Source organism: Peromyscus maniculatus, chromosome 22 (genome assembly GCF_049852395.1).
Source record: "Peromyscus maniculatus bairdii isolate BWxNUB_F1_BW_parent chromosome 22, HU_Pman_BW_mat_3.1, whole genome shotgun sequence".
Lineage (NCBI taxonomy): Eukaryota > Metazoa > Chordata > Mammalia > Rodentia > Cricetidae > Peromyscus > Peromyscus maniculatus.
Genome location: NC_134873.1, coordinates 9006089 through 9021582, shown reverse-complemented (window position 1 = coordinate 9021582; position 15494 = coordinate 9006089). Strand labels below are relative to the sequence as shown.

General features: G+C 50.1%; 1 protein-coding gene across 3 annotated transcripts in view; it reads right to left on the bottom strand.

The window, feature by feature from the left end:
- Ranbp3 (RAN binding protein 3) overlaps positions 1-15494 on the bottom strand; it is a 44928-nt gene that overhangs the window by 11672 nt on the left and 17762 nt on the right. Inside the window, exons 3-6 of one of the 3 annotated variants that reach the window (XM_076559773.1) lie at positions 14797-15455; positions 14516-14716; positions 10219-10255; positions 10069-10140 (exon numbers count right to left, since the gene is read on the bottom strand). In XM_076559773.1, the coding sequence (XP_076415888.1) occupies positions 10069-10140; positions 10219-10255; positions 14516-14716; positions 14797-14907 (421 nt within the window). In that variant the 5' untranslated portion in view covers positions 14908-15455. The remainder of the gene's footprint in view (positions 1-10068; positions 10141-10218; positions 10256-14515; positions 14717-14796; positions 15456-15494) is intronic. The other 2 variants (XM_006982266.4, XM_006982265.4) reach the window with 2 other exon arrangements.

The window sequence follows — 15494 nt, the reverse complement described above, 5'->3', positions numbered from 1 at the left end:
GGACCCCCAGTCAGCAGCACTCGAGCACCTGCACGAGTGCAGAAGGGCCGACGCAGGCAGCCATGCAGCGGGGCAGGGTGCCTACGGGGGTGAGCGCTGGGCCGCACTTCTCAAACCCAAGACCAAGGTCCTAAAACAGTGTAACCGGAGGCCCCAAAGACTAGCTTTGGGCACCTGAGTCCTGGCCACAGGAGGTGCTTCAGGGTCCTGTTCCCACAGAAGATCAACACAACCTTTAAGACTTGAGGGTACCACAACTGGCCATAGGGACCGCAGCCACTCACCTGCACCAGCGTGGCGCACCGGCGTGGCACACAGAAATCCATGCCAAGTGGGTACCACTGTGACCAGGTGGACAGACACTGTCGACGCGAAGTGGGCTGGGCAGCCAAGGCTTAGAGTCTGTCCCTAGCCCCATCCACAGGGGCACCCCGGGCTCTCCTCAGCCCCCCTGGAGACTCAGTTTGCTAACAATGTTGCAATAGGCCCTGGGGAACCCAGGCTTCATGCCCCCACACATACAGCTGGCTGTTAGATTTATGCTACCCAAGGGGCAGGGGTGCTGGGTGATACTGCGGACCCCAGGGAGCTCCCTGCTTAATTGGGAATACACTGGGGACTGAGCCAGGCTGGCCTGAGGCTGGCAGAGCTCCCAGAGCAGCGGCTGACGTGGCTGGGGGCTGGGCAAGCATGTGGCTGGCTGGGACGGCATGATGAGAGGATAAGGAGTAGAACCAGGTTTCTTCCTCAGGCTCACTGTGTGGCTGAGGATGACCTTGAACTCCTGATCTTCCTACCTCCACTGCCTAAGAGTTGAGATGACAGACGTGTGTCTCCATGCCTGGCTGAAACCAGGGTTCTTGATGTCAGCAAGAAGGGCTAGGATGCTGAGCCCCATCAGCGTGGGCTCCACATGCCCAGGACCAGGGCCAAGCAGGGTACCCTGAGCACCAAGATCCTGGCTCTAGAGTCCACCCCCAAATAGAGAAGGCGGATAGATTCCAGGACTGAGATGGAATGGTGAGAAAAGTCCTGGGAGGGGCCGGAGGGAAGGGACCAGGAGTGCTGAAGACCCAAGAACAGGAGCGGCACCTGAGAGTGCGGGAAACAAGGGGAGTGAGCTTCCTGCACAGGAGAGCAGCCACGCCAGGGAAGCCAGCAGCCTGACCAAGGATGACAGTAACACCAGAGAGGCCAAGTCACTCTTGTGAGTCCCCCAAAGACAGCCCCAAGCCTGCAGACTCTCCTAAGAGGAATTACAATGGCTGGGGAGTCAGCTGGGGGAGGGGAAGGCAGGTCTAAGGCCCTGACTTCGCATCTCCAGCATTCACATACAAAGCCAAAGGATCCAGAGGATGGATCCTGAGCTTGCTTGGCCGGGCAGCCTGGACCCAACGGTGAGCTTCTCGTCCAGGCAAAGACCCTGCCTCAAAAGCAAGACAGAGAAGAGCCATCGAGAAAAGCACCTGAGGCCGTGCTCTGGCTCCCACACACATGAACAGGCCACACACGCACATGCATACAATCAAGGCAGGCCGGACAACAGAGCTGCAAATGCCCTTTGAGCCACCTCTACCCACCCAACGACCGGCACAGGGTCTTCAAATCAAGGCGGTTTGAAGGACCAGGTCATCAGAGGAATTGGACCAGACCTCCTCACAGAACAGAAGGGACACCTGCCACCCAGGGATGGGCCACCAGGATGAGAACCAGAGAGGCAGGAGGCCAGGATCCCGAATGGTCATGCTCTTCAGGGAAAAACCAGGGGACTCTCAGAGAAGCTGGCTGCTGGACCAGAAAGGGAGGGCAGGGATGAAGCAGGGCCAGGGCTGCAGTGTTTACACCAGGCAGCTTAGGCCACAGTACCCTCTCTGTCAGCTTGACCAGGGAGAAGTCTCAGGACTGGCCTAAGAGTGGAAATACCAAAACAGGCTGCCCCTTGTGCCCTTGTGTTGCTAAAGACAGTGCTTGGGGTCAAGCCAGGTGTAGAGACTACCAGGGGACCCAAATGTCCAAAGAGCACAGCCAGGCCCCTTCCTGGTCTCACAAGCCAAGCAGGCCAGAGACTGACACTGAGAACGTGAGTGATCTTGAACACCTGATCCTGAGTGCTCGACCAACTGGTGCTCACCACTGCGCCTGGTCTATATGGTTCCTGGGTCCAAACCCAGGGCCCCTGCACACTAGGTGAGTGCACTACCCACTGAGCATCAGCCTGGCTTTCCGTGTTCTTTAAAAATAAGAGGCAGCCCCACCAGCCTGTGAGCAGGTGGGAGACCCGCCTCCAGGCTGCACCACCACCCTCCACCACCCACTGGACGCTGTCCCCCGAAGACCCAGTCCACCGCCCAGCCCTGCGCACCTGAACATCCTCTCCATGGCCAGCCCTGCCTGCCACCCCGGCAGACTACACAGGCACAGATGCAAACCACACCAGTGGGAAGAACAGGTGAGTAAACGCCAGTGTGAGAACACATTCAACAACCAAAAGAGCAGTGTGGCACCACCAGAACCCAGAGATCCTAGAACAGCAAGACCTGAACATTCCAATGCAGTGGAAACACAAGAAAATGACCTTAAAAATAACTTTATGAAGATGATAGAGGCCCTGAAGGAGAAAATGAAAAATTCCCTTAAAGAAATCAAGGAAGCCGGGTGGTGGTGGTGGTGGCGGCGGCGGCGGCGGCGGCGGTAGCACACACTTTTAATCCCAGCACTCGGGAGGCAGAGGCAGGTGGATCTCTGAGTTCAAAGCCAGCCTGGGCTACAGAGTGAGTTCTAGGAAAGGCACAAAACTACACAGAGAAACCCTGTCTCAGGGAGAAAAAAAAAAAAAAGAAAAGAAAAGAAAAGAAAGAGAGAGAGAGAAAGAAAGAAAGAAAGAAAGAAAGAAAGAAAGAAAGAAATCAAGGAAGAGAAAAACAAAAAATTGGAAGAAATCAATAAATCCCTTAAAGATAGCGGTGGGGGGTGGGGTGGGGACAATCAGGGTTGGGGGTTTAGCTCAGTGGTAGAGCAAGGCCCTGGGTTCGGTCCTCAGCTCAAAAAAAAAAAAAAAAAAAAAAAAAAAAAAACAAACAGGTAATGGAAACAGTTCAAGACCTGAAAACTGTAATAGAAACAATGAAGAAGACACAAACCGAGGGAACACTGGAAATAGAAAATCTGAGTAAACAAACAGGAACTACAGACAAGCATAACACCAACAGAATGCAAGAGATGGAAGAGAGACTCTCTGGCGTTGAAGATACAATAGAGGAAATATATTTACAAGTCAACAAAAATGTTAAATTCAATAAATTTCTAACACAAAACATCCAGGAAATCTGGGACACCATGAAAAGACCAAACCTAAGAAAAAGAGGAGAATAAAAGGGGTGAACTCCAGCTCAAAGGCACAGGAAACATACTCAACAACATCATAGAAGAAAACTTTCCCAACTTAAAGAAGGACATGCTTAGAAGGAACAGGAAGCTGACAGAACACCAAACAGGCTGGACCCCCTCCCCCCCCAAAAAAAGTCCCCCTGACCACATAATAATCAAAACACTAAACAGACAGAATAAAGAAAGAATATTAAAAGCTGCAAAGGAAAAAGGCCAAGTAACATATAAAGGCAGACCCATCAGAATATCACCGGACTTCTCTCTCTCTCTTTTTTTTTTAAGATTTATTTACTCATCATATATACAGTGGTCTGCCTGCATTTATGTCTACAGGCCAGAAGAAGGCATCAGATCTCATTATAGATTATTGTGAGCCACCATGTGGGTGCTGGGAATTGAACTCAGGTCCTCTGGAAGACAGCCAGTGCTCTTAACCTCTGAGCCATCTCTCCAGCCCCCCACCTGACTTCTCAATGAAGATTCTGAAAGCCAGAAGGTCCAGGACAGACATTATGCAGATACTAAGAGACCATGGATGCCAACCCAGACTACTATACCCAGTAAAACTTTCAATCACCATGGACAGAGTAAACAAGGTATTCCATGACAAAAATCAGATTTAAACAATACCTAAGAAACAAGCTGGTGTAGCTATCCTAATAGCTAACAAAATAGACTTCAAACTAAAATTAATCAAAAGAGATGGAGATGGACATTTTATACTCATTGAAGGAAAAATCCATCAACATAGTCTCAATTCTGAACATCTATGCAAATACAAGGACATTCACATTTGTAAAAGAAGCATTACTAAAGCTTAAATCACACATCAAACCCCACACACTAATAGTGGAAGACTTCAACATCCCACTCTCACCACTGGACAGATCTGCCAGACAGAAACTTAACAGAGAAACAAGGGACCTAACAGGCATTATGACTCAAGTGGACTTAATAGACATCTACAGAGTATTTCACCCAAACAAAAAAGAACATACCTTCTTCTCAGCACCTCATGGAACCTTCTCTAAAATTGACCACATATTCAGTCACAAAGCAAATCTCAACAAATACAAAAACACTGTAATAACCATCTGTATCTTATCGGATCACCATGGCTTCAAGTTAGAATTAAACAACAACAAAAATTACAGAAAACCTTCAAACTTATGGAAACTGAACAATCCTCAACTGAATCACCATGTTTTGTGGAACATGATGTTTTGTTTGTGCTCTAACAAATAAAGCTAGCCACTAGTTAACCTTAGAGGCCGGGCAGTGGTGGCACACACCTTTAATCCCAGCCCTTGGGAGGAGGAAACAGGAAGTGATATGAGGACTCGGTGGAGGTAAGAAGTCTCTCCAGTGGCTGGTTATTCTGCATCTCTGATCTTTCAGCTTTTACCCCAATATCTGACTCCGGGTTTTTATTATTAAGGCCAATTAGAATTCGAGCTACACCACTGGGTGAAGAAGGAAATAAAGGAGAAATTAGAGACTACTTAGGGATCAATGAAAATGAATGGACAACAAACCCAAACTTACGGAACACTATGAAAGCAGTGCTAAGAGGAAAGTTCACAGCACTAAGTGCCCACATAAAGAAGATGGAGAAATCTCACACTAGCGACTTAACAGCACAACTGAAAGCTCTAGGACAAAAAGAAGCCAAGTCACCCAGGAGGAGTAGATGCCAGAAAATAATCAAATTGAGGACTGAAATCAAAAAAGTAGAAACAAAGAGAACTAACTATACAAAGAATCAATGAAACAGAGTTGGTTCTTTGAGAAAATCAACAAGATAAACAAACCCTTATCTAAACTAACCAAAAGGCAGAGAGAGAATATCCAAATTAACAAAATTAGAAATGAAAAGGGAGACATAACAACAGACACTGAGGAAATCCGAAGAATCATCAAGTCATAATTCAAAAACCCGTATTCCACAAAATTAGAAAAATCTAAAATAAATGGACAATTTTCTCGAGAGGTACCACATAGCAAAATTAAATCAAGACCAGATAAACAATTTAAAAGATCCATAATCCCTAAAGAAACAGAAAGTCATTCAAAGTCTCCCAACCAAAAAAAGCCCAGGGCCAGATGGTTTCAGCATAGAATTCTACCAGAATTTCAAAGAAGAGCTAATTCCAATACTCTTCAAATTGTTCCACACAATAGAAACAGAAGGAATACTGCCAAACTCTTTTTATGAGGCTGCAGTTACCCTGATATCCAAACCATACAAAGATGCAATAAAGAAAGAGAATTACAGACCAATCTCCATCATGAACATTAATGCAAAAATACTCAACAAAATATTGGCAAACTGAATCCAAGAACACATCCAAGAAAAAAAAAAATCCACCATGATTAAGTAGGTTTCATCCCAGAGATGTAGGATGGTTCAACATATGAAAATCTGCCAATTTAATACACAATATAAATAAACTGAAATGAAAAAACCACATGATCATCTCATTGGACACTGAAAAAGCCTTTGATAAAATCCAACACTCCTTCATGATAAAGATTCTGGAGAGATCAGAGAGATACAAGGAAGATCCTAAACATAATAAAAGCAATATACAGCAAGCTCACAGCCAACATCACATTAAATGGAGAGAAACTCAAAGCGATTCCACTAAAATCAGGAACAAGATAAGGCTGTCCAGTCTTCCCATACTTATTCAATATAGTACTTGAAGTTCTAGCTAGAGCAATAAGACAACAAAAGGAGATCAAGGGGATACGAATTAGAAAGCAAGAAGTCAAACTTTCACTATTGCAAATGATGATAGTGTATACAAGTGACCCCAAAGATTCTACCAGGGAATTCTTACAGCTCATACTTTCAGTAATGTGGCAGGATACAAGATTAACTCAAAAAACTCAGTAGCCCTCCTATATACAAATGATAAATGGGCTGAGAAACATCACCCTTTACAATAGCCATAAATAATATCTTAGAGTAACTCTAACCAAACAAGTGAAAGACCTGTAGATAAGAACTTTAAGTCTCTGAAGAAAGAAATCGAAGAAGATATCAGAAAATGGAAAGATCTCCCGTGCTCATGGATAGGTAGGATTAACATAGTAAAAATGGCAGTCTTACCAAAAGTAATCTACAGATTCAATGCAATCCCATCAAAATTCTAATACAATTCACGTGGTGGCACACGCCTTTAATCCCAGCACTCGGGGAGGCAGAGCCAGGTGGATCTCTTTGAGTTCGAAGCCAGCCTGGTCTCCAAAGTGAGTTCCAGGAAAGGCGCAAAGCTACACAGAGAAACCCTGTCTCCAAAAACCAAAATTCTAATACAACTCTTCACAGATCTCGAAAGAATAATACTCAGCTTCATATGGAAAAACAAAAAACCCAGGATAGCTTAAAAAAAAAAAAGTCCTGTAGAATTAAAGAACTTCTAGAGGCATCAGCATCCCTGACTTCAAGCTCCACTATAGAGCTATAGCAATAAAAACAGCTTGGTATTGGCATAAAAGCAGACATGTAGACCAATGGACTCAAACAGAAGACCCTGATGTAAATCCACACACCTGTGAACACTTGACAAAGAAGCCAAAAATTATACAATGGAAAAATGAAAGCATCTTCAACAAATGGTGCTTGCATAATTGGATGTCAACATGTAGAAGAATGCAAATAGATCCATATCTGTCACCCTGCTCAAAACTGAAGTACAAGTGGATCCAGGACCTCAACATAAATCCAGCTACACTGAACCTGCTAGAAGAGGGAGTGGGAAGTAGCCTTGAACGCACTGGCACAGCAGACCACTTCCTGAATACAACACCAATAGGACAGACACTGAGGTCGACAACTGATAAATGGGACCTCAGCCAAACGGTGATGGCGCACACCTTTAATCTCAGCACTTGGGAGATAGGTGGATCTCAGTGAGTTTGAGGCCAGCCTGGTCTACAAAGCGAGTTTCAGGACAACTAGGACTGTTACACAGAGAAACCCTGTCTCGAAAAACCACAAACAAACAAACAAATGGGACCTTCTGAAACCTAAAAGCTTCTGTAAGGCAAAGGACACCGTCAATAAGACAAAACGGCAGCCCACAGAATGGGAAAAGATCTTCACCAACTCCTCATCTGACAGAAGGCTGATCTCCAAAGTATATAAAGAACTCAGGAAACTAGTCATCAAAATACCAACTAATCCAATTAAAAAATGGGATACCAATCTAAACAGAATTCTCAACAGAAGAATCTCAAATGGCCAAAAGACATTTAAGGAATTGATCAACATCCTTAGTCATCAAGAAAATGTAAATCAAAACAACTCCGAGATACCAGAATGGCTAAGATTTAAAACAAACAAACAAACAAACAAACAAACAAAAAAAACCCCACAAACACTGATGACAGCCTATGCTGAAGATGATATAGAGTAAGGGGAACACTCCTCCACTGCTGGTCCGAGTATAAACTTGTACATCCACTTTAGAAATCAACATGGCGGTTTCTCAGAAAATTGGGAATCAATCTACCTCAAGACCTAGCTAAACCAATCTAGGGCATATACCCAAAGGATGCTCAATTATACCACAAGGACACTTGTGAACTATGTTCACAGCAGCATTATTCATAACAGCCAGAACCTGGAAACAACCTAGATGCCCCTCAACTGAAGAATGGATAAGGAGAATGTGGTACATCTACACAATGGAGTATTACTCATTGATAAAAAACAATGACATCATAAAATTTGCAGGCAAATGGATGCAACTAGAAAAAAATCATCATGAGTGAGGTAACCCAGACCCAGAAAGACAAACATGGTATGTACCCACTCATAAGTGGATATTAGATGTAAAGCAAAGGATGACCAGGCTACAATCTACAGTCCCAGGAAAGCTAAGTAACAAGGGGAACCCTAAGAGCAATGCATGAATTTCCCTGGGAAGGTGGTGGGGCATGATGGAGGGGAGGGAATGGGTGATGGGAATATGAGGGATTGGGTTGGTTGAGTTGGGGGTAGGACAGAGGAGGAGAGTAATGAAAGATATCTTTTGTTTGTTTGTTTGTTTGTTTTTTCGAGACAGGGTTCCTCTGTGTAGCTTTGTGCCTGTCCTGGATCTTGCTCTGTAGACCAGGCTGACCTCGAACTCACAAAGATCCGCCTGGCTCTGCCTCCCGAGTGCTGGGATTAAAGACGTTCGCCACTACCGCCCGGCTGAAAGAGATATCTTTATAGAAGAAGCCATTATGCGGTTAGGGAGAAACCAGGTGCCAGGGAAATTCCCAGGAATCCACAAGGATGACCTCAGCTAAGACTCCTAGCAATAGTGGAGAGGGTGCCTGAACTGGCCTCCTGTAATCAGATTGGTGAATACCCTGGCTGTCATCACAGAGCCTTTATCCAGTCACTGATGGAAGCAGATGCAGAGATCCACAGCCAAGCACTAGACCAGTTGACAGGAGGGAGGAAGGACTGTCTGAGCAAGGGGGATCAAGTTCATGATGGAGAAACCCACAGAGACAGCTGACCCTGGCTGGGGAGCCTGCATGGGACCGACCTAGGCCTTCTGCATGTGGATGACAGTTGTGTAGTTTAGTCTGTTTGTGGGGCCCTAGCAGTGGGATCAGGACCTGTCCCTGGCCCAGGGGCTGGCTTTTTGGAACTTATTCCCTGTACAGAGATGCCTCACTCAGCCTTAACTCAGGGGGAGGAGCTTGGTCCTGCCTCAACTTGACATGCCATGCTTTGTTGACTCCCATGGGAGGCCTGCCCCTTTCTGAGGAATGGATTGGGGGGCGGGGAGGCTGTAGAAAGGAGGTGGGGGAAGGGAACAGGAGGAGAGGAGGGAGGAAAAACTGTGGCTGGTATGTAAAATAAATGAAAAAAAATTAATAAAAAAAAAAAAAGTAAAATAAAAATACCAGTGAATCTTAGTCAGATGGCAGTGGTGGCGCACGCCTTTAATCCCAGCACTTGGGAGACAGAGGCAGGTGAATCTCTGTGAGTTCGAGGTCAGCCTGGTCTACAAAGTGAGTTCCAGGACAGCCAGGATTGTTACACAGAGAAATCCTGTCTCAAGAAACAAAAACAAACAAACAAAAATACCCTCTCTGATTCGGTTAAGTTCTAGCAAAGAGCCGTGTGTTTGGGAGTACCCAGGTCTGTCAGCTGAAGGGGGAGGTGGTTCAGGAACGGAAGACAGACCCTGCCTCCAAGCTGTGCTTGCACAGGAGATAAGGCCCAGGTGACACCCCTCACAGCCTATATGGAGAAGCAGGCCCTGCCCCCAGGGCACTCACTCCCTGAGGGGCCTATGGGTGAGGAGGCTGCTGGGCTTTGCCAGCCTCCAATGAAGCATCCCCAGAGTCTCTCTGCCTAGACCCAGCCTCACTCCTGCACTGGTCAGAGCCCGAGGCCACATCCTTATGCACGGTGACCCTCCCTTCGGTCTCACCATGTGCCCTCAGCTGGGGACACGAGAGACTGCCCTCTGGCTTTGCGTGAGTGCACACACGGTACCTGATGGGTGAGGATACTGTCCCCTCCAGTCCACACCAAGGACCGTGTCCTTACAGAGTCACACTCACAGTTGGTATACCCACAGAGTTTGACAAGGATCCTCCCAACTCCACTTTAGGGTGACTGCCAGCTTCCCTCGGCCCTCCCTGGCCCACGAGGCTGTCGCTCACCTGAGTGCGTTAGAGAGGACGTCCGCTCACGCTTGATTGGAGGGCAGTAGTTTCCATCCTCACGATCAGAATCTAGACACAGGGTGGGTGGGGTTAGGGAGCATTCAGGTTTGGCTCCAGGACAGCCCAGTGTTCTAGAGAGTTCCTTACCTTCTCCGGCTTCCGGGCTGGAGCTGCCAGCAGACCTCTGCAATGAGAACACAGACGCGGTGAAAGGCCCCAAGTGTCCCAAACTGTGCCCACAACTCCCTGTGCCCTGCCCTAAGGATACACAGTGCATTAGCACACACAGCCTACACAAGTCTCACGTGGACGCCTAACCACAGAAGCATCCCTGCTCCCACCCCCGCCCTGGAACATTCTATGGCACATGTGCACACTTGCTTCGGGGCCGTCAGCCCAGTACAAGCAAATTCTGATGTTTGGGCCAAAGCGCTTCCAGGCTGTGCCAGGCCGCCAAGGGCCTTCCCCAGCTGCTGCCCAACTCAGCCCTGGGTCCACACTGAGTGCTGCACTGCCCTTCAGACCCTGCAGCCAGAAGCCAAGGCCAACGGTGGACACGCACCCCTGGCGGATCCTGGCCATTTAGGAAGGCACAAGAGCCCATTTCCCTCTGGTCCCCAAATGCTCCGGGCTCAAGCTGAGCCAAACGGGGGTGCTGGCTCCACAGAGCTGCCGAGGGTTAAGTGAGACGACACAAGAGAATGCTCCAACGACCAGTGCAATCAATAAACCCAAAGGCAGTGAGCGCCAGCAGAGACCCTCCCGCAGCGGGCCCTGGCCCATTTTTTCCCATAAAGGGCCAGAAAGCCAGTGCTTTTGGCTCACAGGCTGCATCTGCCGGCTTTTGCTCATAATCCTGCAACAATGTAAACACTGGCTCAGCCCAGGAACCACGCAAACAGGCAGTGTGCTAGAGTCTGCGGCAGGGAGCCCAGAGAGGGTGAACATTTACTCAGTGCTGCACAGCAAATCTCTAACAGACCTGGGCATTCTCCTCAGCCTGAGAAGCAAGCCCCCTCTGCTTCCTATTCTCTCACTCACAGGACAGGGACAGCAATGGTCCCCAGACAGGTTCCAAGGAAACACCAGCCCCTTACTCCCACTCCAAGAGCTCATCACCGGAATTAACCCAGGCTCTGCCTTCCACAGGATGTCAGGTCTCTGGGGGCTGCAGAGGATATCATGCTGAGCGGTTCTGCAGCACTTGGGGTCATGTGATGGGGTGTGAGAAACAGAGCAGCTCAGAGCCCCAACTGCCTGCCCCCAGATGGGCACCAACCCCACAGCAAATTTCTATGCTCACACTGCACCAACAGGGTGCAGATCCTGACCTGGGGTGTTACTCCATTGGACCCCAAGTCCAGCCCACACTGGTACCTGGCCATACAACAGACATTTGCTGGGAATCTGCCAATGAACTCTGCATCTCAGAGAACCAGCAAGGGCCTACAACCTAGCACATAGTGAAAGCCATAATGTGTGTGAACCTTGACGCTTCCTCTTGTCCTCTGGGGTGCCTTGAGAACATTCTCTGGGTCTTTGCTACCTTGCTGGATCCATGCCCAACCTACAAGTGTGATTCACCCTGGGGACTCTGCGGGCACTGGTGAGTGGTGAAGGCCTGCATCACTGGCCTTGCAGACACACGCCTGGAATGGATGCGGATAGTCTGAGGACACGGATCCCAACATCGTGTCATGGCGCTTTGCTGCTGCTCAGCTCCATCAAAGGAGCAGGTTCTTGTGGATTCATCTGGGACATCACCAGGGGTGCATGTGGAAATGAAGTTTCCCAGAGGACAGGAAGCAGTCCTACTGCTTCAAGGACAAGGGCTCCAGGATGACACACGGAGACACAGGTTGAATGAAGCATCCACCTCACTAACCAGGGAGCCAAGAGAAAGGCCTGGCTAGCGTCCCAACTGATCCCCGTACCACCTTGGATGGATGAAGAGGCTCAGAGTGATGCTCACAGCAGCTGTGGACCTGTGGACCGGCTCAGTTCTGCCAGCAGTAACTCAAGAGCCACAGAGGTGGGAGGCTGGAGGCAGAGGCAGGAAGATCAGGAGTTCAAAGCCAGATTGAGCTACATGAGACCCTGACCCAGAAAAACCCCAAAACACAGCATGACCCTAGTTGGCCTTGGCACTGGTCCTGGGTGAGAAGCACACACAAGCCACTTCTGGGTGCTATGGCTGGCCAGCTGACAGGACACATCAAAGAGGCCACCCTCAGGGTTAGAGATGGCTCAGTGCTCAAGAGCATAAGTAGTCTTCTACAGAACAGAGGCTTAGCTCCCGGCGCCCACCTGAGGCAGCTCACAACTACCTGTAACCTCAGTCCCAGGGGCACCCAGCCTCTGACCTGCTTGGGCACAGAACTCATATGCACCTCTGTGCCCCCCCCCCAATTGTAAAAGCGTGTGTATAATTCTATACTTTTTTTTGGTTTTTCGAGACAGGGTTTCTCTGTGTAGCTTTGCGCCTTTCCTGGAACTCACTCTGTAGACCAGGCTGGTCTCGAACTCAGAGATCCGCCTGGCTCTGCCTCCCGAGTGCTGGGATTAAAGGCGTGCGCCACGACCACCTGGCAATTCTATACATTTAAGTTAAACACACACCCCCACAAGAGCACAAAAGCTGTCCCCAAGGCTGGCATTTTGAAGGGTCAGGTGCACGTGGGTGCTATACAGCAAGGTCTTTCCAGAGTCCTCAGGCCAGCAGGCTCTTTACAGGCCCTTGGTGGGCAACTGCTTATCACAAGGCTGGCTCTCACCCTACACACCGGGAAGCATGGCGTGGAGTGCAGACAGACTGGAGAAATGGAGGGGCTCTGTGGGAAGCCGAGAGTTAGGGCACAGCCAGAAGAAAGCCGCTCTGCTGTACAGGGACTGGTGAGCTCAGCTTGGTATCCCCAGGATCAGATTCCACCCAACTGGATTTACAGCCCAATTGACCCAAATTACAGTGTGTCTGTGCAGTGCGCCAGCCACGAGACTATCCTTGGCAACCGGCCCAGCTTCCCCACTGAGAGCTCTACGCTGGCCTGGTGGCTCAGCGCTGTCACCAAGTGGTGTGACAGTGCTGCTCCAGGCACTGTGGAGTTGTAAGCAGTTGGGGGGTGTGTGGCTCTGGCTCCCGTTCTCGGGAGGCCCCTTTCCTGGGTGATCTGGGGGGCTATGCTGCTCCAGTTTGCAGCCCGTGAGATTTAAGAAGGCAGGCCCTGTGGGCCCAGGTCTCCACACGGGACCTCGGCTCCAGAGCAGCTGCTGTCATGAGGGCTCTGGGATGGACGGACGGACTGCTCCTGGCTCAGCCTGGAAGCCGCCCCCGGGGCTGCAGAGCCTTGCACCAAGCCAAGCTCGTCTCCTGAGCCAGAGCCTCTGCCCAGACAGGAGGCTTCTGGATGCAGTTTCGAAGGGTGCTCTGGCCAGAGCAAAATCAGATTCATGTGGTTTCTTCTGCATCACAGAGTACTCTTCCCACAGCACCCCCCCAACACACACACACCATACAATCTCGCTTCTGAACCCTCAGGTGACAGGGCGGACCACAGCCTGGTCAAACCTTCTCCCAGCGTGACCCAGGCTTGGGGGCTGCAGCTGGCGTGAAGAGGGGACCACTGAGGCCTGCAGAGGATGCAGGGCAAGCGTGGCCCTGCTGTCACTGCACACCCGGCGACGGCGCTGGCCTCTTCTCTAACTTGGAGTGTGTCTGTGTGCGAGACCAGGTCAAGACGGTGGGTCTTCTATGCTCTCCAACTCGGTTTTTTTAAAGCGACCTCTCGCTGAGCCTAAAGCTCACCATTTGGGGCTAGGCTGACCAACCACTGAGCTCTGAGATCCTCCTGTCTCACCCCTTCCCCCACAGTGCTGGGGTCTCAGGCACAGGCAGCCATGTCTGGCTTTACGTGGGTGCTGGGATTTGAACTCGGGTCATCCTGGTTTCACAGCTATGCTCCTATCCACTGAGCCACCTTCCCAGCTCTCACTTATCTTTTAAAACAGACACTTCCTGCCACTGGGGTGCAAGCTGCCCACGCACGCACACCTCCCGTGTGCTCGAAGGATGGACGGGGCTTCCCCTCCTGCTTCACTGCAGCCCAAGCTCAGTCTCCAGAGCCCCGGGTTCCTAAGACCCTGAACTTGAACACTCAGATTCACGAGAAGAGACGTGGGAGGCGGCCAATGGGGCCGGAAGGGGCCTGTAAGGGGGAGAGCACAGCCCAGCTCCTCTTGGGGCCCCTCCCATCTCCTAGGAAGCAGACCCCCTCTCTCACTGTGGTGTAGACAAGAGGGGCTCAGTCCCTCTGCCTGGTCGGTGGCATGACTGAAATGGACTCTGTCAGTCCTGGCTACCCTCCCAGCTGATTCTTGGGGTAAAGGGACAGGGGCTCGGGACCTGGTGGCCCTGGGTAAGAGTGCAGGGTGGGCTGTGGGCACTTACCCCTGCCAGTTCTCGCACACAAGGAGGCTGGGCTGCAGGAGCAGGGGGCGGAGGAGAGCTGGTGGAAGCACCAGTAGGGGCAGGAGGGTCTAAGGCATGCTCCCCAGAGGATTCGGGGTGCCCCGCGTCAGGGCGGGGCGCCTCCGCCTCCCCCCGAGGCTCCTCTCCCGACTCCGGCAAGTCTTTGTGCTCTGTGGAGGACTGGGGAGCAAAAAAGACAATTTTCCTTCAATGTACACAAAAGGCCACACCATGGGGAAAGGGAGGGTCCCTGTCCCTACCTCTGCCTTCCCATGAATAGGGCTCTTGGGCAGGTAGGTCTGAGCCTCCTTCTCAGAACAACGGTGGACCCAGCATGAGGACACCTTCTCTCGAAACAAGGATGGAGACATGATACTAGAGGTTAAACCCCGAGGGTCCTGCTACTCCAACTGGACACTGAAATGCTGTCAAGGGACAGAACAGGGGACAGAGGGCCAGGACATCCACAGATTCTTTGGCCTCAGGCTCATCTCACACATCTTGGGTGTGGGCCTATTTGGAAAAAGCCAAGAGATGCAAATAATGCCTGGCGGACTTTGAGGTAGATCTGGGGGCTCTGCAGGCGTCTAGGTCAAGCATCTGTGGCCCCGACTCTTTCTCAGAGGTGATGTCCTGCCACAGTGGCCTAGGGCCCCAAGCCCCATATGGCACCATCCACCAGTTGGTTCTCAGCCAGTTACTGAAATGTCTCGAGGGTATGACTTGCCCACAAGGCTGTGCTGTGATTTGAGTCAAGGTCTTGCTGTGTTACCCAGGTCACCTTGAGTCCTGTGCTCCAGGGGCCCTCTTGTCTCAGCCTCCCGGGTGGCTGGGACGCAGGATTGTGTCACCAGATGTGGCATGGGTGCTACTTTGAAACATGACCCCCATCAAAAGAAAATACAACAAGCGCAGAGCCCTGTGGAAAGAAACGGCTCCATCAAACTTCCTTCAAGGC